General features: G+C 36.9%; 2 protein-coding genes across 4 annotated transcripts; both read left to right on the forward strand.

Annotated features, from left to right (window-relative positions):
- The first annotated feature begins 123 nt into the window (after positions 1-123).
- On the forward strand, positions 124-9,246 carry LOC135680785 (neuronal acetylcholine receptor subunit alpha-9). 3 transcript variants are annotated; one of them, XM_065194969.2, is made up of 8 exons: positions 124-1,504; positions 2,329-2,419; positions 3,307-3,449; positions 4,233-4,277; positions 5,084-5,193; positions 5,843-5,987; positions 6,453-6,546; positions 7,973-9,246. In XM_065194969.2, exons 2-8 carry the CDS (start codon positions 2,359-2,361, stop codon positions 8,806-8,808), a joined length of 1,434 nt encoding a protein of 477 aa, XP_065051041.2. In that variant the 5' UTR covers positions 124-1,504; positions 2,329-2,358; the 3' UTR covers positions 8,809-9,246. The 3 variants fall into 3 exon arrangements, with proteins under 3 accessions (XP_065051041.2, XP_088969809.1, XP_088969810.1); XM_089113683.1 differs by having other exon boundaries at positions 124-2,419; XM_089113684.1 differs by lacking the exons at positions 124-1,504; positions 2,329-2,419 and having other exon boundaries at positions 3,363-3,449; positions 5,042-5,193; positions 7,973-9,245.
- Positions 9,247-10,627: 1,381 nt separating this feature from the next.
- Positions 10,628-19,408, forward strand: LOC135680787 (neuronal acetylcholine receptor subunit alpha-3). Its single transcript, XM_065194972.2, has 8 exons — positions 10,628-10,764; positions 11,937-12,021; positions 14,151-14,293; positions 15,168-15,212; positions 15,977-16,086; positions 16,440-16,584; positions 17,392-17,464; positions 17,919-19,408. The coding sequence occupies exons 2-8, from the start codon at positions 11,958-11,960 to the stop codon at positions 18,701-18,703; spliced, it is 1,365 nt and encodes a 454-aa protein (XP_065051044.2). The 5' UTR covers positions 10,628-10,764; positions 11,937-11,957; the 3' UTR covers positions 18,704-19,408.
- Positions 19,409-21,318: the final 1,910 nt, after the last annotated feature.

Raw genomic sequence — 21,318 nt, forward strand, 5'->3', positions numbered from 1 at the left:
CATGTGCTGTACTAAAAAGAAAAGTAAAATTCTTAACTTTTTGACTGACGCTTGAGCTCTTTTCTCTTTTTGAGATGGCTCGTGTCAACAACGAGACTTTATTAATTATTAGGCCACAAAAAATAAATCAGATTAAGATCACGCCCAGCCTCGGGTGGAAAATTAAAAGAAAAAGCACGTAGAACTAGAACATAACTTTTCAAGTAAGTAAAGAAGATAAAAAATCACTGCAGACAATTGCTACAATCACGGAGAAAATGGTTTTCATAAGGGACAAAATTTTAGTTACAACATGAACCAGCTGTTTGTCAAATTGTTTGTCAAGTGTTAGAAAACGTTTTAAAATCGATTGATAATCTAACATTAGCTGGACGTCCAGGAGTATTTCCTTCAGTATTGTTGGTCCAAAAACTATTCTGCCACAACTTGAGCCGGGCTCGTTGCTTTGCTTGTCACCATGCTATATAAAGTCATTCGCCCCCCCCCCCCCGTCTCTCTCTCCCTTCAAGAAAATAAACAAGTTTTCGACTCCCCCAGTGTCTGCTGAAGCCTACCTTCGGTGTAAGTTAAAATGTTTGTGATCCCATCTTTATATCTATACAAGGTGTTAAGATGGAGTTCTCCTGTGTTTTGACAATGATTTGCTGTTTGCAAAGGAATTGATGATGCAGGATTGGATATTTTGACCTTAGATAGGATTACAAAGTTACGCCTTTCTTTGCTTATCAGGTCAGTCGAGAGGTGTTGAAGGCGTTTTTGCAAAACCGAAAAAGAAGCGCCGCTGCGAGCAAAATAAGAAAAAAAATTTGCGACCATACACTTGAAACTTAGCTGATAATACATTTTAAAATTCCTCGTGCATTCATTTTCTTCTACTGGTTCAAAGCGTTTTACTATTTCCTGGCATACTTTTGCTATGTTTGATTAATTTAAATTCATATTTTAGTCCCACGGACCTCGATGCCTTGGGAAATTTGCGCCCCACCCCTCTCTCGGCGGTCCCTTTGCTCACCCAATCACTCGTAATTCAACTGTTCTCCGCCGTCAATCAATTTCGTTTTGAGTGTTTTATTGTGCCGACATGCAGTTAAATTGATGCCAACAATGAAACTTTAATCAGTACCAAAAGCTTCAGTTATATATTTGTTGTTATTATATCATCCAATTTGGTAAATAAGCAAAAAAGTCTTGTTTTGATACACATACATTGTCGGGTGAAATTTACCTGCATTTCGATGAATTATAAACGATATCATTAATTAGCCCTTTCCAAAGCATTCTCCTTCCGAAACTGCATTATTTATAAAGGAATTCTTGAAAGCAATTGAAGGACACAGATTTGAATAGTGTTTTGTTACGGCATTTCACCCGATAATGATTGAGATTAATTCGTATGGGAAACATGACGACGCAATCCTACGCGACTGATTGTTTACCAAAAGATTCAAATGAATAAGTCACATTACCATGCGTCGCAAGACCTGGAGTCCTTACTAGAGTTCTTGTGAGTACAAGTTAGTAGTTTCATTAATTTTTCTCACTGAATGCAAGATTCATACTGGACTAGTAGCCCAGCTTGTAAACAAATTTATTTTTGCCGTGAAATTATCGAAGAACCCAAGAAAACATTGGCCTAAATTAACCAATTAAACTGATTTATTGTACTGGCCTAATTCAGACGAATTTGATCGTTTATAATTGTTTTTTGAACCTACAAAACTTTCATTTACTTACTACGTATTTACATCTAGCGTTTCTACATTTTATATATCCATATCCTATTCCATCCATATACTTTCTATTTTATTTTTATGAAGGTAAGTTGGAGGCAAGTTGGTATTATTTCCGCAGGATAGAGATAGCCTACATTCTTTTCTTGACAAAAGACAGCCAATCCCTTAATCCTTGCTTAGCCCAAGCTCTAGTGTTCTAAATATCAGTTATCTTTGACTCAATGTACACAGAAATATCAGATTTCAGACATGCCTCCAGGTTTGTTTGCTGATAACAATCTTAACAGGACCTTGTTTGTCTATTTTTGTTTGCTTTCGGTTTTCAAAGATTACCCAATGAAATAAGCACTCCTGTCAACTCGTGCATTTTTCGAAGACTAAGTCAACATATGCTCCCTTTGGCATTGCAAAAGACACAAATTATTCATATTCCTTTGCAAAGAAAATTTGCCCTGTTAGATCACAATGATGTCAATTTGTAGAAATCGTGTGGCTCTGTTCGTTTGGATTTTAACGGTTGATGGGATGACGAAACCGTTCTCATTCTCTTCCCTTTTTTGTGTAATAGCTGTCTCTTCATATAACTTGTTTTCAGTCGTGTAGGAGTATCTCTTGGAATCCTATCATGCATTTGGTGTCAATATCCTGGGTGGTTGCTGGATTGATAATGTTACAATGGATTGCTGGTGAGTGTGCTAAATTTTCTAGTAAACGATAGATTCAATGAAACTCTGGCCTTTTTCTATTGGAAAACTTTGTAGTTTCATAAACTGTGTAATCTGTGTAAGTGAAATACTGCAGCCACAATGTCAAATGTCTAGGGAATTTTCACTTCCACCATTCCTGTGCCAATTTTGCCAAAAGACGTCCAATAAACGATATTGAATTTAATTCGATTTACTCGAGCTGCAATGCTACTTCTTCCCATTCCTCTTTCCCTCTGTCCCTTCATTTATTATTCTTACTTTTTATCCCTTTTTTCAATTATTCTTCTCTCTTATCTTCTTCTTTCTTCTTTTCTACCAATTATTCTTCCTTTTTCTCCATTTCTACCACTCCCCTATTTCCTCGTGTTTCTCTGCTTCTGCCACACCTTTTACTCGTCTTTTGATTCTTCGATTTTTTATTTTTCTTTCTTCTAATTCTTCTCCCACTTGTTTGTACTTTCCTTCACTATTCATCGCTATTTAGCTTCGTTTTTCTTCTTCTTTTTCTTCTTCTTCTTCTACTTTTACTTCCTTTGCTTCCCATTCCATTTCTGTTCCACTTCATTGCTTTCCTAGCATAGAGTTTTATATCTACGTTCTGACGTTTTAAACTCTGAAGAGGGTCAGACGAAAAGCTTTAGTTTACTCAAATGTTTGCTTTTTTCGAAGCCATCTTCAAGTTTTGTACCACCAAATCATTGATTTCTCTTTTAATGCTTATTTTTTTCTTTCTTCTTCCCCTCTTCCTTCTTTTTCTCTTAGCCTCCTTCATATCTTCCACCATAGTTGTGAATGTAAAATTCTTACGTTAATAAAATTTTGGTATTTAAGTTCACAGTAGTCATGCTTTATTCAATTCCTTTCAGGAATTTCAAGCTTTAGTACAATTGAAACAAAGCTTGTGGAAGACCTCCTTGCTAATGTCACGGCAGTTGGGAGGCCAGTACTTTCAAACAACGAACCAGTTCATGTAACATTTGATCTCAAACTTCACAAAATAGAAAAGTTGGTGAGAAAATGTTTTCTTTTTCTTTTCATCGTCTAGAGTTTGTGGTTATAATACTGACAATTAAGTTGAAAAATCTAAACGGAATTTTTGCCTTCCCTGACTTTCCGTGGTTAAGTGCATATTGACGTTCCTTCTGACTTAAAATCGAAACGTTTGCTTACGGCGTTTTGGCTTTTGGTTTGCTGGTTTAGAGAAGAAAACCAAAAATTTATTTCTGAACCATAATATCTTGATGATGCCATCAATATCGATATTTTTATGGCGTCAAGCTTGCAGCAAGCTTATCTTTTTGCAAAAACATCCAATTAGTCACGTTTGTTATGTGCTACCCCGAGGCAGAATTTCCTATCTTTTAATTTTAGTTCCTGTGAACAGCCGAGACACTGGAGTACGTTAAGTGACGTATTGGCAAATTTACGACATTCAGTTTTTTATCATCAATATAAAATTTTACAATTACAAGCTACTCGCTATACTACGTAGAATCGACTAGACTACATTACAAGGACGACGGAGTGTAGGATACTATGACACCGCAGCCATAAACATGAATAACACGTAACAAAACAAAATTAAAAGCACAGCTACAAGAAATACACATAAATGATTCTTACTAATTAATACTTTGATGTGTTTCATTTTGTATGCTGGGCCAACCTAGGGCAATTAGGTCTTTTCACGTCTTGTCAAGAAAGGGATAAACTGTAAATGTTCAGTTGGTCTTTCAAAACCATAACTGCCTATCTGGAATCTCATATGCTTCTTAATATTTGCTTTCCACAGCTTACAAGGGAACAACATCTCATCACGCATACGTTTGTTGTAATGGTGAGTATCCTTGATTTACAGCAAGTTAAAGAGTCTCCGTCAAATCGACTTTTGCGACCGTGTCTTACCCCACCTTGCAATTGAGTATATTCTGATATGTTGATATTTCAAATCTTGCTTCTGTATAATTCCTTATCAGCTGTTCTATGAAATTTTTATACATAATAAGATGTTGGTTTCTACAGGCTAATGGTTGGTTGCAGTAGAATTTGTGAAGGATTTGAAAATATATTGTCACAGCTGTCAGTGTGTAACGCCCCAGAAAACACAGTTATTCTAAAAAGTTGCTCTAAATTCTTGATCAAAAATTCTAAATTTTGCATCTCCATACGATACCTCTGAAGCACTTGAGTCTTGGCCTGTTTGTTAGCCACCTCTGAATAAATTGAACGTACACCCAGTGTAATGATAGTGAGGCATTCGACCTTCACTACAACAACAATGGTGGTTAATATGTGGCGTAAAATGAAAAACTTAACTTTTATTCAATAAATATCCTTCTTATTAGTGGCACAGTAGCACATTTTCAATGCAAGAAGTCTCCATGACAACTTTCCTCTAGACCAGAGTAATGCCACGTCCCTAATATCAGTAAGCATACGAGCTTCCCTCACAGTAGCTGGTGTTTCATCAGAGTGAAAGCTGTAGTTCTGGCTATCAGTTAAAGCTCCATGGCCCCAACCTTTGCAGAATCTATTGTTGAAAATCGGAGCCTACATTAGTCCTACCTTCCTGTTGCATCCTGTTTTTATTCTTACCTTTAGGCAAAACTGTGAATAACCTTGATGATACTATTCTTCTGACAGAGGTGGGCAGATCCTCGGATGCGTTGGGATCCTAGCAAATATAATGGTACCAAATTGGTCAATTTAGGCAGTTCTTTTGTTTGGACTCCTGACATTGTCCTTTACAATACGTGAGTATCACAATGACAACTTCAATAGGAGAATGCATGTTCATTAGATAATCTTTCTATAAGAGACTACATTAGATTCATGCTAAATCCTATGTTACATTGTAAAAAAGCACCACCCGTGATAAGGGATCCTTCGCCGGGGGTAACTTCCACATATACTGGTAAGGCATGTGCCCTTTTTAAGGGTACCAATTTTGTGAAAATCAAACATGGTCATGAATTCCAGGATTGATTTTTAGCATAACCTTAAACTTTGAGGTATCATTTTGAAAAGAAGGGTAATATGTTCTTATTTTCTTGATTGAGTTGTTGAATTTTTGCAAATTTGAATCAAATTTAAGGATATGCATTTCACATTGTATCTAAATTTGGGGTACGGTGTTTGGAAAAAATCTTAAATTTTAGGGTGTGTTTTCATGTTCTAAAATTGCACAACCCCGTCCACGGCATATTGAATTCCCATCCCCTTCCCTCCCCAGGGATTCTTCTGCAATAATTATTGGTTTTCTTGTTCTTTTTCACTAAGTTTGAAACTTTGTTTAATGTCTCTGTGATCCAAAACTAAATAAACATATGTTTTTCTAAATGCATTATACACTAAATAATCAACGATTCTACTTTATAAGCCTTAAGTTCCTGTCTTTTCCAGTGCAGATCTAAACAATAATGCACCAGCAGATTTCTACAAATCGCCGCTTCATGTCTACAGCAATGGAACGATTACCTGGTTTTCAACTGTCGTTTGGCAAAGCTCCTGTGCAGTAGACATTACATGGTTCCCTGTCGATAGCCAGGTAAGACTTCCAAATATATCGACGACCATTTTCCTATCACATCCTCCGTCTCAAGAATAACCAAAACTGGGGCATTTCAAGAATGTATCCTAAGAAATTTGTTGCGTTATCAAGTGTAAGCTTCAGTTATTGTTGTTTGTTAGTGTGCGTTAGTGTACCCCCAGAGTTCAAGGCCTAAAGTGGTTCTTCTTTACTACTGTACCCAAAGCGTATTGCCCATCAAAGGTGGGTCCAAATAATGCAGACTTCTTCTAAAATCAAATGGAGGCTATAACAGTAGGTAACTTAGGATGAACAGTTAACACTAAGAAAGATATATGAAAGAACAGAGCAAAATACACTAAGAAAACATGGCATTACAAAATTTTGAACTTGTTACCAAAGATCCTTTGTTCTTTCGACCTCTTGCGCTGTCCTATGCTGTACAGCTGTACAACAATAATGATTTTATTTTATTATCCACAGACATGTTCTCTTGTATTTGGCTCTCTGTCATATTCCAAGCATCGAATGACATTGTCCTTCCACAAGCTGCCTGAAAGCTTTGCTAATCTCCGGAGTAAGTTAAAATTTTGAATTTTTATTTATTGCAACCTACAATCATTGCCAAAATTTTTGGAACACTAGCGCAAAACTGAAGCTTTTTGAAAAATCCCCCCCCCCCCCCCACCCCCATTACAATGCTGTTCAATTTGGCTGTTTTGACGCTAAAGAAAAAAAATTTTCACTGGAAGCTGTATGAAAGTATTGAGAAAATAAATCAACATTGTACGGGGGGAGGGCGTCGAAATTTTTGAAGCGGCAGTGATATTTTGGTAAGGTAGTTTTAGACTTGCTTTGTTTATTTGCATGCTGCAATGGGAAGGCATTCCAGTTGTTTTTGGCAAGAATTGTAGCACTCAAAGGAATTTGCAGAAAACTTAGAGGCTATGGTTATCAACCTGCTCCTTCCTCTTAATGTGACCACACCTTTTGATTCCTGCTTGTTTTACAGTGCAGAATAACTTCATCCAAGGCACAAAAATATAAACTAAAAGAAATTGGTCTACGAAACCATACGTCGCATTGGAGTATGGCAACTTTTCATTGCATAAACTCGGGCCTCAGAACGTTGGATCTGTATTTGTGACCTTAACAGTTACAACTCTCTCTGAAGCACAGTAATTCGAAATTCGTACCTTCAAATTTTTTCCTAGTGACAACAGCCTCCTCGGTCTTGCAGTTTTTAATTATGACTTAAATCTTGTTGCTATGCCACTTGGAAACATTTAGAAGAAAACCTAGACTGTGTCAAAAGTAGTTGCAATTTCTTCTCATAAGAGGCCAGTAGTTGAAACAAAAATGAAAACCCATTTGTGATATTTTCAATAAGCAAGTGGCACTGATTAGGCAACCTTGACAGTTACATGCTTGCGTTTCTGATTAGCCTGCTTTGATAGATGACTGAGAATGTATCCTGGATGGCTTAGAATCGAGATTTATTCTTACATTTTATACACTAAAGAGTTTCAGATGAAAAGTCTAAATGCTCGTGCGCAACCAGCATGCTTAGCAGCAATTTTCTTTAGAAATTGACTGTATTTTGTATGTTCATGCAGTACGATATTAGGCCGGTCGCAAAGCGTGCCTTTAAATATTTCCTCGTACCCGCGTATTTCTTATGCTTGGTATCAACATCAATCGAATATCGGGCAAAGCTTCAAGTTTCCATTTATAAAGTTTCTATGATAAATTTCCTTCTTTTGTGAAGAAAGGAAGATATTAAAATGAAGAATTTAATATCGCCCTGCTCAACAATCTAAACAACATAATAAAATCTGTGTTTATTTGATGGAATTGTAAAGATGTCATTTATTTACCAATATCCATAAAGATGATATATAAGTCTAACGAAGGCGTAATAAATATAGTGGCTATATATTCAATATATGTAAAATTTGGCAATGCCCGTAACAAAATTAAATTTTTGTCATTTTCGCACTAAGGTAAACATCACGTGACCAACGGCGAATGGGATGTACTCTCGTTAACTGCGAAGAGCAACGAGCACCATTATGACTGCTGCGATGCACCTGTGTCCCAAGTTGTGTATACTTTCATATTAAAGAGAAGACCACTATACTTCTTCCTATATCTCATATTCCCTATCATTGCTGTCGTCCTGTTGTCTATGTTGATTTTCAAAATACCAGCTGATGCAGGGGAAAGAATTGGATTTGCAGTGACAATCCTTCTTACTATGGGTGTCTATCTTATGGTGATTGCACAGGACCTCCCCCGGAAAGGAGATAGCGCACCTTTAGTGGGCATTTTGTATGTTACATTGTTTTACATTATGGTGCTTGGCTGCGTCACGGGTATTATGACCGCTCGTATGGCATTCAAAGTCACCAGTCCTCCGAAATGGCTACGCAGACTCGTAATTAAGTTGACGAAAAAGAGCTCAAAGAAAATTGGAGCACTGAAAGCGTCATTTAACGATCACCCTATTCAAGATATGCATTCTGTTAACGAAGAACTGACAGAGTTCTCGGAATCAGAACAGGATAATGATATGAACAAGAACAGGAGTCAACAATTAAGAAAAGAGAAGAGTGACCAGATATCAATGACAATCTTAAGGCAAAGGAGAAGCTTTCACCTCGGAGTAGCTGCGCTTGCGCAAGATTTCACCCAGGTCGAAGCTGACAATCAGAAGCAATGGCAAGAAATCGCGTTTTTTCTGGATCGAATGTTTTTCTGGGGATACCTTGGCACTATTGTAATAGCCTCGTGTTCTGTTCTGCTTGGACTCGAAGTGAAGTACGTTCAATCAGCATAAACATTTTACACCCAAACTTTCGTCTCTTAGATGCGAACACGAAACGGTCTTATCTTTTAATTCTACCGATGTCAATAGCCTCTGAACTCAGAAGTAGCGAATTGGCTATTACTGGACGTACTTTTTAATAGCTATAATAAGTTCTTCTTGGTGGTAAGTATATGATATTAAATCTGACGGGCTCCACAAGTTTATTTTCTTATAGGAAGGAAAGCAAATTTACTGTTTGAAATATCGACTTGTTGAGCTGGGGGATCTTCTTCTGGTTATTTGTCAAAGATGGCACGAGTTTGTTTAATAACACTGCTCTACAGTGCCACTGCTACTCGCTAGCTATTGTGCAAGGGGGTGTACAGGTTCCGTTTACCGACAAAAATTGCGCGATATCTTTTTTGGCGGCGAGTTTGAAATTTTCCAGTGGAATACCCTACATGACAAAAAATCATCTCTTTTAAAATGGATTTAACTGCATAGGGGTTGTCACACCCCCTTTAACCCACATCTCCCCGTAACTACAGCCCTTCATGTATTTGTTTTCGTTTATACCTTCATTTCGTTTATACGTCTATACCTTGAATAATGTTATATGTTTTTCTAACAGAGTATGAAATAATTTAATTATATTTAGATTGTAATAATGAATGTGTTGTTTTGATGTAAGTTAGAAAAAGTAAGAAAGATGAATAACAGCAGTCTGTTCTTTCTATTGATATTGAACAAGAAAGAAGAAGACAATATTTAAACAAATGCTTATTGTGATATATTGTGGTATGCATGATGTTTGTTTATAACAGGAGAAGGGTTATAACTAGCAAAAACTTTATATAACGGACACTGTTAGGGAACAGAGCTACTGAGATGCCTGTTATTTTGAGGTGTCCGTTGTCCGAAGCTAACTTGCACAGCGTTTCCACGGTAGGAAAGACATTTAATGTCCGCTGTTTGTTTCGAGAGTTGCCCATTTTGGAAGGTATCTCTTTCCATGGTTACAAAGAGCGTGTCCCGATCTTGATACAGAACTTCACAAATAAAACTCGCTGGGTTAAATTACTCCTCCTTTTTTGATTTTAGCCAAACTAAAAACCAATCAACATAAACCCACATTAACGGACAAACCCACAAAAGGTTCGAATTCGTGACAAGCGCTACCATTAAGGAGGATTTAGAGAGCCAAGTTGTCTCTCGTTGTCGTGGTCTAGGGTGCCAGGGTGCCCATTTCAACCTTTCAATATTTGTTGTTGTCGTTGAAAATATAGCACTGAAATCAATTCTAGAAAGATTGGTGGCATGGTCACAAACGTTTTCCTCTCCAGCTAGCTTTGCTTTTTTCCATTCGCTTCATGTTATCCTCGTTATGACACATCCGGCCTCGTCATAAGACAACCAACTCAAGCCATAGACACATACATTATCTTCCTTCGATACATCCACTCTTCTCCTTTGAAATGCCCATACCTCTCTAAAGACACAGACAGCCTCCTCCTCCTAACACATCCTCCATTGCTTGATAAGTCTTCTCTGTGATGGACAGGCTATTTGCAAACAAAAGACTGTAATAAAAGCAATAAAAAATGAACGTTATCACCACCTTAAAAACTCATAAAAGTTTTGCAAACAACCATGGTAGCCCCTGAAGACATATCAATAATTCGCAAACACTGCTTGTTGTTTCTATGGTGATTTCAACGAACATGTAGATTTTGAAGAATCAAACGACTTATGCGCCGAGCAAAAGAAGGGACTAACTCTGCTCAAAATTGCATATACACAATTATAAACACTGCAGTGTATAACAACGTTTTACCTCTCTTAAATGCACCAAGTTTATACAGAAATGTTCCTGTAGTTCAAAGAAAGGAATTAGCTTTTGTCAACTTAATGACGGTTTGGAAAATGTAGTGACGTTTGCACCTCACGTTACAAGGCACTGTTGTCACATGCTTGAAAGATCGAAAGGTTAGATTGATGTTATGTTTTATTGCTGTCAAAATTCACATATTTGCTTTATGTTCATGTTATTAGCAAACTGGAAAGATGCGTTGGAAAATGAGAAAAAATGACAGGGTTATATAGGGAAGAGAAGTGTTAGTTGCAATGGCCCCAGGCTCAAAGCTACGAGCAAAAACAACGCTTTTTGGAGACCATATGTGATCTACTTTAGAAATAAAGCAATGATGGATTTTACAAATAAAACAATCAAACACTGACCCTATTTTCAAATTGAAGCGGAAAACCTGTAACTTTAGACACTGCAAAATATTTATTTCTCCAGTGGTGGATTCATTCTTCAGGTGGGGGAGGGGGCGGCAAAACCTACAAAAACAAGCGAATGTGCCGCCAAATGACAAAGTGTACCGACAAATGTGCATACCAACTTTTTTTAACCGAGAATTTAGCAAAAGCTAGGGATGCTCGTCATCACCACCCCCCCCCCCCCCTTTCCGCCTTCACACCCCCGCAATTCCCACCACTGTAATTCACAATTTTGATTTGTTTTCATTCTATACGTATTAAGTTCTATATTGATTGTTTTTTCACCAGTTCTATATATGATTGTTTTGTTGAGTCATATATAATGCTAATTATAGGCCTTAATGAGTTTTCGATTCGCTAAGCATGTCCTCTATCCAACTGTAAATGAATAGGGCATCCTCCCTGGATGGTTTCAAAAGATCAATACAGAGTTGACTAGTTCCTTTATACTGTATAATACCATGTAATTGTAGATAGGTCTTTAATATCATGGTTTTTTATTTTCTAGCATTTTAATTGTATATACGTTTTTATTGGGGGGCCCCTTGAAAAACAACTTCCGTTGGAGGGCAACCCTCCTTAAACAAATCAAATATAAAATATGAATATATGAATATGATTATATATATAACGATGATGACAACGATGCAAATGACTTTTTTGGTCAGGTCTCATAGAATCATTTTCTCCGATAAGGTGAGGGGCTATTTTTAACCCCTTATCAAAAGCAGCGTAGGAGTTTTTCAGCAATATATTGCCATTCATTGTTTACGCTGTTTTTTTATAGTTTCTAATGAGCAAAGCACTTCCCCCTTATCAAGATTGCGGTTTGAAGTCAGAATAGAGCTGGCTTTGTCGATTCATTTTCATTCCAGGAACCTTTCATTCACGGAAACATGGCTTGGACGTCAGCGAAGTGGTCTTTTAATTTCGGTATTGTGCTTCTATGCTTCATTGCTGGTGAGTACATAGCCTTTTTTGATCTGCTGAACATGAGTAGCAAGTTGAAACACTCTAGGGAGGTAAAAGGCAGCGTGGAAAGGAACTGGCAACCCCTCTCTCACAATGCCGTAGCTCATGACGATGCGCCCCTAACAGGGCATTTCCCAACGTTCGAAATCGAATACGGGAGTAGCCTTCACTTTTACCCACGGAATTCCCGAGTTGAATAGTAAAGTTTTGCTAGCTTGCGATATTTCTTTCTTTCTTTGTAATTTCTGTTAGGTTTTTAGCATAGTCTATAGCAGCCATTCTTAAACTCTGGCCCGCAGCAAAATTTCATCCGGCCCGCCGAATGCTTTCCACCTCGATTAATTAACTGCTTTTTAATTTATTTCCTTTCTCCATCTTACTCGCTGTTATGCAAAGATCATTCTAAAACCTTGCGAGACTTTTTCATGTCAACAGATCATTCTAAAACCTTTTTCATGTCAACAGATAAAACTATGGAATATAGTTATGAAAACCATAAGAATATTGCTTTGAATTTTCTCCCGTTAAAATCTATTTGAGGTGCTGTTTCTGGCCATTCCTAGATTAATATAGCCTAAAAAATTTTTCGCAGCCAACCATGTTGGCGGCCTTTGTAAAATTCATCCACTAACATAATATTTTGGCCTTTCTTTAAAATACGCTATGCAGTCCCTCGACCTGACTTCAGGCGCTTCAAACCGACCCAACAAGAGACTAACGAACGATTAACCTTCTGGCCTAAAAATAGCATAGAACGATTTTCTGACTCAGCCTGGTGCAAGAAACATAAAGCTACAAAACCTTTGTGAAAACTATTTTTTGGTTTATTCTAAGGTAGATAAAATAGGCAGGCACGAAATAATAGGCATGCCTATCTTATCACTAACTTAGCCTGGTAAAAATGAGATCTGAGTTTAATTTTGAGCAGCCTTTTAACACAAGGTATGTAAAAGTTGAAAACCAACTGGCCCCCGAAGATAATCTATATTTTTTTCTGGCCCGGCACTTAAAATAATTAAGAACCCCTGGTCTATAGCTTTGTTGAATAGTTCCCGGATATCAATGGGTAAAATGATTCTATGTCAAAAGTTATAAACTTTTAAGTCTTGTTTATATTCAATACCAATTAAATAACAATTCATCATTTCTGTATAGTCAAATATTTCCTTAACTCATTCCGGATTTTAAATTTTTTAGGAATGTAGATTCACAAATTTATGTTCCATCATCACAACCCATCAAAATCTTGATCACCTTCCTCTCTACCCAAGTTTTTCTTGCTTGCGGTATCATGTTTTTTCTTTATTTGTAATTTCTGTTAGATTTGTGTTATTTTATACACTTAATGATTGTTTATACATGAAACTCATTATTGTGTTACAATAGTCAGTTAATATCAGTCTCTAGGTTCAAATAAAAAAGAACTGGAAGTCCAACTGACTTTTTATGGGTCTTCAAGAGCTCAGTAAACGAATTCCTTTTAAATTTTTTAATGGCGGCTACAATACGCTAACAGGACTTCTGTAATTAGACTTCATTGTTCAACCAAATAAGCACTGTAACGGCTTTATGGCGGTTTCTGTAATAGTGGAAGGTGAGAAAGCTTGGAGGGAAGGGCCCTGGTTGCCAAGCCTATCAGGAAAAAGCGATTAGAGAATACTTGGTCCTATTTCTATGCGCCTCTTCATTGAAGTATTGCGGCACTCCTATACTGTGGTTCGGAACATTGACAAGGTCTTTCAGAAATAAGTGCTTGCAACAAGGTGTCGTAAAACAACACCTTGCACTACACCAAGGGATTTTGAAATTGGTTGGCTTAGGCCCGTGGTCACTGTGAGCCGCCATTTTGACCTACCGTTTCCATACTTTTGCGAGCCTAGTGTATTTTTATACAAAAAGCGAGGGATTATTTTTAGGTTCGTTTTCTAAACACAAAAAACCTATGTTAAGCTGTTTCAAGGCCAGTTTACTCAATGCATTTTTTCCTCGTGTCTGACTCACGAGTCAAAGTTGCATGGATCAAAATTGCAATAATTCTGCCCCATCCCTTTTCCCGCCTTGCCTTTAAGGCATCCGTGATTAGGAATTATTTAAACTTGCATTCTTTGCCTTTGCAGGATCTGCAACCCAGCATGCCGATGAAGCAAGACTCATTGCGTTGTTGAAGTCGAAGGCTGCCGCCATAGCAAGGCCATCCAATTCAAGCTACGATCCCGTTCGGGTTGAATTCGATCTAAAGCTGCTTAAAATCAAGAAGCTGGTAAAAATATTTGTTTTGCTTATTTCAATCTCTGATCTTGAGCATCTGACAGGAGCGGAGGACTGCAACGCCTCTCCCCCTCCATAGTCTCCATCCTTGCTTGCGATCAGGTTTAAAGTTTATTCTGTGATACAACTATAGACCATGCCTTCAACTATACCATGATACAACTATAGACCAAACAAAATTATACCATGCCTTCTTTACAGTGTGTATAGATTACCGAAGTGATGACGTCACAAAGATCTATTTTTAGAATTTCTGGATTTTGATCCCAGAACATGAAAGAGCATCATGAAACACCTCTAGATATGCAAAATAAGTTAAAGGTATTACGAATTGGCTGAGATATGGCCACATGAGCACAGAATCTTGCCCCATCAAACCTCTATAATTTGATATTTCCGTTAGCAAACTTGAAATCTTTCATTGGCTATATCTCGCCCAATTTGGAATATATCTAACAAATTTTGCATATTGAGAGGTATTTTATGATGCTCTTTTAGATTATGTGGCCAAATTTAAGAAATTCTAGAAATAGAATTTTGATGACGACACAATTCGGTACTCGGTGTTCTTGGAAGATTTTGTAAAATAGATACGCTGAAATTGTAAATTTTTGGCAGAAACGTTTTGGACAAGCAATTTCAGACAAAAAGCTTTTGGACGCGTTTTCGGGCAAAAGAATCTCAGAAAAATAATCTGTGCAAGGAATAATCTCATTTTATGTTTTATTGTTTTTTTCTATTTTCTTAGATATAAAAACTCAGGCAAGACAACACGAACATAACCTGTTCTCCGAAAGTTTACAAAATTTCAATGCAAGAAATTTCCTTGCAGATGAATTCTGACACATTTTTTAATTTTTCTTTAGAGCATAACTGACGAAGTTTTAGTGACTCATACTTCGATTGTCATGGTGAGTAAAAAGCAAATAATGATCATAATGGTAATAATTATAAAGTAACAATAATGCTACAACATGTTAACCATTTTGGAGCAGCAACTACCTAATTAACTCAGATTTGGGTTAATTTTAGGCAGTAACACAGGTGGGTATGTGATACTGGTTTTCGGCAGTTGCGCAGAAGGTGCTGGTTTTAGGCAATATCTCCTTTTTTCAGTATGTATATTAACCTATGACTCTTTTATGTTTAATAGTTTTGGCGGGGCTTTTGTTTGTATAATTTTTTATTTTAGACAAGCTCCTAATGAAATTTGGCATTGCTATTTTTGCTCAAATCTTTTACTTGTGCTTCCAACCTTAAAATGTTTTAGGAGCTGATCATAGAGAAATGTCCATGATAAAAATACCAACTGTATATGAACTCCATACATAAGAACTGATTTGAATAACAAAACACGTCCGTAAGGGGATTTCATGGGCGGATTACATACGGGACTTGATGTACATACGGGATACTGATTATGTAAACATTATAAACCTCTGCATAGGCGACTTCTGTATTTAAATTTGTATTTAACGATTTTCATAATCAACTTGCTTTTGATTTGTACACAAGCATTTTTATTACATTCAGTTACACTTAATGTAACTAATTTTATTTTTAATCATACTCGTATATCTATTGTAAATAAGTGTTAAATGTTGTACATAATAAGTTGTCATGATGGTGTTTATAGAATATATTAGTATGTTGATTATAATGTCTATTTTGGTAGCGATGGACCGATCATCGTCTGAAATGGAATCCAAAGAACTTCAATGGTGTTGATTTGGTTAATCTTGCAAATGGAGATATATGGACTCCTGATGTTCTTCTTTACAATACGTACGTCAAAGAGCTTTTTTATAATATCAGTGTTGTTTAGCGTGCTGTATGTCGATGATTAATGACAAAAAATAATATAAAAAAATAGAAACCTAGTACAATTGAAATTAAAATGCAATTTCAACGTTTCGAACATATCTTTCCATCAGATACAGATGCTTCTATTACCCAGGATGCCAATCAAACGGACTAATCGTTGTTGCTATCATTACAATGCCATTAAATCGTGTCTTTAACTTTGTTGAATAATTGTGTGTTTTCTGTGCATGATTTAGGTAGGACATTCTTCAATTGTATTTTTGCCGTTTGATATTTAAATGATATTTTGCTGACATTTATTCTGATTCGTGTAGGGCTGATGATAGCTCCAAAGCTCCATCTGATATCTATCGCACGCCTGTGCATGTATATAGCAATGGAACTCTGGTCTGGTTTTCAACTGTAGTGTGGAAGAGCTCCTGTGCAATAAATATTGTATGGTTTCCAATAGACGAACAGGTGAGTTAGCTTTATTTCTTACGTCATGGTTTCAGGAAATAAGGGCACTGAGGGCATGTGTTTAAACTAGGACGTGGAGCGTACTAGTTACAGGGGGGGGGGGGCTTAATTATTTTCATTATGGTAAGTAACCAAAGGCAAGATGATTCAGTGTATGATTGAGAACAACTTGGGGATGCTAACATCCTCACAGTCCCAACCTTTGCATTCCTTGCTGGGCCCGATTTCTTCATGGTAAACTTCCAAAATTTCCCTCCAAGCCAAAGCCAAAGTTCCTCTTTTATAGTTCTTTTCGTTTTTTCTTTTTCTAAGCCATTTCCCCTTTTGTCTATTTCTGTCTATTACTTATGTCTTTTGTCTAACTCTGCTTCCCGTCCCTTTCCTCTTCAAAGCTGACAATCGATGCCAAGTGATATGTACCTCTCTTCTCAGGATCGATTTTCATTCCAGAGTCAATAAGAATGCTGAAAGTTTTAATATTTTCATTGAAACATAACGAGATTACATGTTCATTACGGTCATATTCGAATTCTATTTTATTTATTTGTCCTGCTCTCGGTACGCCTTTCTTTTTTTCTCGTTCTTGCCCTCCTGCCTCCCTCCCACCTTTTCGCACGCGTATTTTTTCCTCTCGTTTCGAGGCCCGGGACCAGGTCTTTTTCATCATGCTCATGGATACGCTAATGTATCGTTTCCCTCTCTCCGTACCAGCATGAGTTGGATTAGTAGGCCAAAAACAAGACAGCATTTTTGTCAATGTAACTCAACAAGAATGTCTTATACTGAAGATAATTCTGTCTCTTTCAGCACTGTCGTTTGATATTCGCTTCTAAATCATACACAAAACGTCGTTTGCAGCTCGCTTTAGAACATCCTTCAAGTAAGTATATTTCTTTCTAATGATCTGTTATTGATCTTTATTATGGTTTTTGCTACATCAGGTAACATACAGAAGCGAAGAGCTTTTGCTATGTGCAGAAAACGAAAAATTACCCTACAGACGAAATTGCTATGTCCCTTCTGCGAAACAATCCCCTTACGGACCATGAGGTGAATCAAGGGGAGGTAGGGTGGAAGTGCCCCCTAAGCATATTCCTATCAGCTGTTCGTAGATATTTTCAGATGAGTTACAATTTATTGAGGGTTTTCTTTTCAAACAGTTGGAGAAAGGGCTTCAATTTCCTTTGGTTAGCCTGGGCGCTCCGCGGAAAATTTACCCGTGAATGGTTGTTCTATCTATTATATTCCCCCCCCCCCTTCAATCAGGCATTGTGAAGGGCCCCTGAACCACGAGGTGTTAATGTTTAGATTGCTTAATAAGAATTCTGTTTTAGTTCTAGAAGGCAAAGAAATTACCCATGGTGAATGGAGCATTGAAAAGATGTCAGCAGAAACGAGCGAACACAAAAGTGGTTGTTGCGACTACTCCTTTTCACAAGTCGTTTACAAAATCGAGTTAAAGCGAAAGCCACTTTATTTTCTCCTTTACCTCATCTTACCAATGATGGCTGTCGTTTTCCTGTCAATTTTGATTTTCCAGATACCGGCAGAAACAGGAGAAAGGGTAGGCTTTGCAGTGACAATTTTGCTAACAATGGGCGTGTATTTGATGGTGATATCACAGGATCTACCCAGGAAAGGGGACAGTGCTCCCTTGGTTGGAGTTCTGTATGTTATTTTGTTTTATGTTGTGACCTTTGGTTGTGTAACTGGAATCATAACCACAAGCATTGCATACAAATTCACCAAGCCTCCAAGTTGGTTACGCAGCCTCGCTCTCAGGATCACAAGCAACAAATCAAGCAAGCTTGGCGTCTTTGACACCGATTCAGCTAAAAAATCCTCAAAAGAAATTGTAAACATAGAGTTAGAAGACATCAAAGAAGGTGATGAGGAAAACGGCAAGTGTATCAATGATTTAGACAATCGCAATGTTCATAGAAGAGAGGCTAAGAAACCTGTAAAAGAGGCTCCTTCGAATGCGCACACACAGGAAGAGTGTGACCACAAGAAGCAATGGGAAGTGATTGGTTACTACATTGACCGAATATTTTTTTGGTTCTACATCTTTCTTGTTTTTGGTGCATCATTCGCAGTTTTTTCTTATTTCAGGAAATGAGGTTTATAAATAATAATGATTTTTACTTTAGAATGTTTTTCTATTATCTGATTGAATTATAACACTTTACTAAACGCAAAGTTTATCCAGTTGACTTTTCTTTATATCGTAATTGATTAAGGTCTCCTCATCCTATCTCAAATCATATTTCTATACCTTTCCAGTAAACGTTTTCCAACCTTGCATTGATCGTGACAAGATTCTGATCTTGACCAAAGAAGCTCGAAGCATTTCAATTTTGCACAAAACGATCCTGCTTTCGCATTTATAATCAATGAATAGTATAATGAACATATCCTAACTGTAGACTAACGAAAAGTTTAACGACCTTTCGCCGCAAGAACTCCTTGGAGCCCGTCGAGCAGCCTGCTACAGTGGCCTTTTCTTCATTCACATATCCTAACTGCTTTAGATTTACTCACGCCGTCATAACAGTATTTGTGCTCTATATTGTTACATTTATTTTCAAGATTGAAACTAGTGCTTGTTTGATATTTTATAGCCATTATCCGGCTGTCATCCATTTTGTGGACCAGCCGTCCATTTTGTCTATGTGTTCATATGTGGAACCAGCCGTCCAATATGTCTTTGTTTGTTCAATCGAATATTGCTTAACTCCAATGCCTTAAAACCATTTTAGCTACGAGCATGGTTGCCTAAAGGTATTATGCTCCCAAAGATCGGGGGGAGGGAGGGGGGGGGACTAACGTAAAAATTATCTCAAAAAATAATTTCAATGAATATATATTGGTCAGTTTCTGGCATTATCAAATGAGGCCCCAAAGCCCTTTAGCACTACATCAATGCAGTTGAGTCTCTTTGTAGTTTTCTGATTAAACAGCAATCAGTGAGTTCAGTATTTTTCTGTAATCTTACTTTGCTTAATGCTAAGTCATCGAGTTTGTTTTGTAATGTAATTTATTTTTCGTTTTCAATCTCATCTTTTGCGTTATTCGAATTATTACAAACAGATATTAGTTCAGAACATTTATTCGAATATTTGATATTTTGTACTCCATAAATACATTTTTTCGAGCTTCATGTAGTGTGATGATGCTGAGGTTGTCTTGATGAAATTCGAGTTTTTCTCTTTTACTGCCTGTCTGACAGGTTGCTACGATGGTCGAAACTATAATAAAACTTTTACCAAAACTTTTATAACAAATAGCAAAAAAATAAAACTTTTACCTTCTTTTAACTAATTAAAATAGTAAACTCTCTAACTATGCAGTATTTTCCATTATCCGTAGTCTCAAATTGGCCCTCGTTTTATTTTCTTTTTCCACCAAAGATCAGTGCCCCTTCCACACATAAGAACCTTTATGAAAGGGCTATCACAAACGAGTCATGCCTCGTTTCGGAAGGTTTAAGATTTCTGTTGGTTTCAGAAATGTTTTTGCAGTGGCTTTTATTACATAGAACTCAAGTTTCATTGATTTATTTCTTTATCGATTTTAAATGATTTACAATTTCACTACACTTTTACATTACCAATTCTTCTACACCACAAAACTACAAAATATCAAACAATTCTAGCATTGTAATTCTAATAAGTATTCAAAACAGGACTCTATTGATGTAATTAAAGGCTCTTGCGCAATCGGCATGCTTAGCGGCAGCTGAAATTGATCGTATTTGTTATTTTCATGCAGTACGGTATTAGGCCGGTTTTGATAGTATAGTCGCAAAGCATGCCGGTTGCGCAGCAGCCTGTAACATGTCAAAAAGTAAGGAGGACCTCGAAACAAGTTAACTAATCGAAAGAGATCCCCTGCCTCATCCTGTCCCTTCAAAGCAGAAACTATAAATTATCACAAAATGTGACCAAATCTTCGTATCTAGTTCTGATTTGCATAATTTTTAAAAGGACTCTTTAATTAAATATCTAATTTTCGTAGAAGGTCCCTCTATTATCTACACTGCCTGATCGATGTTGTCAAGCAGCCCTCGCGCCCATATGCAGCTCCCTCCCCCTCTTATCACTTGGCAAAGTTTGCTTTGTGCTGCTTTGAAATTTTTCAATGCAAAAAATAATGTGATTTTAAACGATGGAAAAAATCACAATCAAGTGAACATAAATCCTCCTTCCACCCCTGGGGTAACTTCAATATGCAAAGTACGGGGATGTGCCATACAGAAAAGAAATATGAAAATGCCCTAAAATTTACAAATTTTCCAAAAACACAACCCCAAAATTTCGATAAAATATGAAGTGCATACCATTTCATATTCATATACCAATGAAATGAAATTCATATACCAATTTAATTCAAGTTTGCCAAATTCCATGTTTGATTATACCATATTTACACGTATTCTAGTAAATTATTTTGTTGTCTTCGTTTTGCTCTGTTTGTAACTTCTGTCATTACCAGTTTGTAACTGCTTGAAGTATATAAAAGTTATTTGTAACTAAGCCTTTGATAGAAAATGAAAAAATTCTGAATTCTGAATTCATGTAAATACTAAAATCGATACCCCAAGATTTATTTTCTGCTAAAAAAAGATACTGCAAAAACTGGCACATCCCGTACAAGTGTATGTGGAAGTTAGCACCGGGCCTTCTACACTGGCAAAGAAGTAGCACCTTTATCTTCGCAGTGTCCAATAATTAC

This window comes from Rhopilema esculentum, chromosome 18, assembly GCF_057945365.1.
Source record: "Rhopilema esculentum isolate cy_ngs chromosome 18, ASM5794536v1, whole genome shotgun sequence".
In the NCBI taxonomy this organism is placed as follows: Eukaryota; Metazoa; Cnidaria; class Scyphozoa; order Rhizostomeae; family Rhizostomatidae; genus Rhopilema; species Rhopilema esculentum.

What these genes read in the sequence shown, in the direction of transcription:
- LOC135680785 (XM_089113683.1), top strand. Translation starts at nt 2,359, where the DNA reads ATGCATTTGGTGTCAATATCCTGGGTGGTTGCTGGATTGATAATGTTA. An exon ending in AATGTTACAATGGATTGCTG is followed by an intron (nt 2,420 to 3,306) that starts GTGAGTGTGCTA and finishes AATTCCTTTCAG; the next exon opens with GAATTTCAAGCTTTAGTACA. An exon ending in TTCACAAAATAGAAAAGTTG is followed by an intron (nt 3,450 to 4,232) that starts GTGAGAAAATGT and finishes TGCTTTCCACAG; the next exon opens with CTTACAAGGGAACAACATCT.
- LOC135680787 (XM_065194972.2), top strand. Translation starts at nt 11,958, where the DNA reads ATGGCTTGGACGTCAGCGAAGTGGTCTTTTAATTTCGGTATTGTGCTT. An exon ending in GCTTCTATGCTTCATTGCTG is followed by an intron (nt 12,022 to 14,150) that starts GTGAGTACATAG and finishes TTGCCTTTGCAG; the next exon opens with GATCTGCAACCCAGCATGCC. An exon ending in GGTTTCCAATAGACGAACAG is followed by an intron (nt 16,585 to 17,391) that starts GTGAGTTAGCTT and finishes TGTCTCTTTCAG; the next exon opens with CACTGTCGTTTGATATTCGC.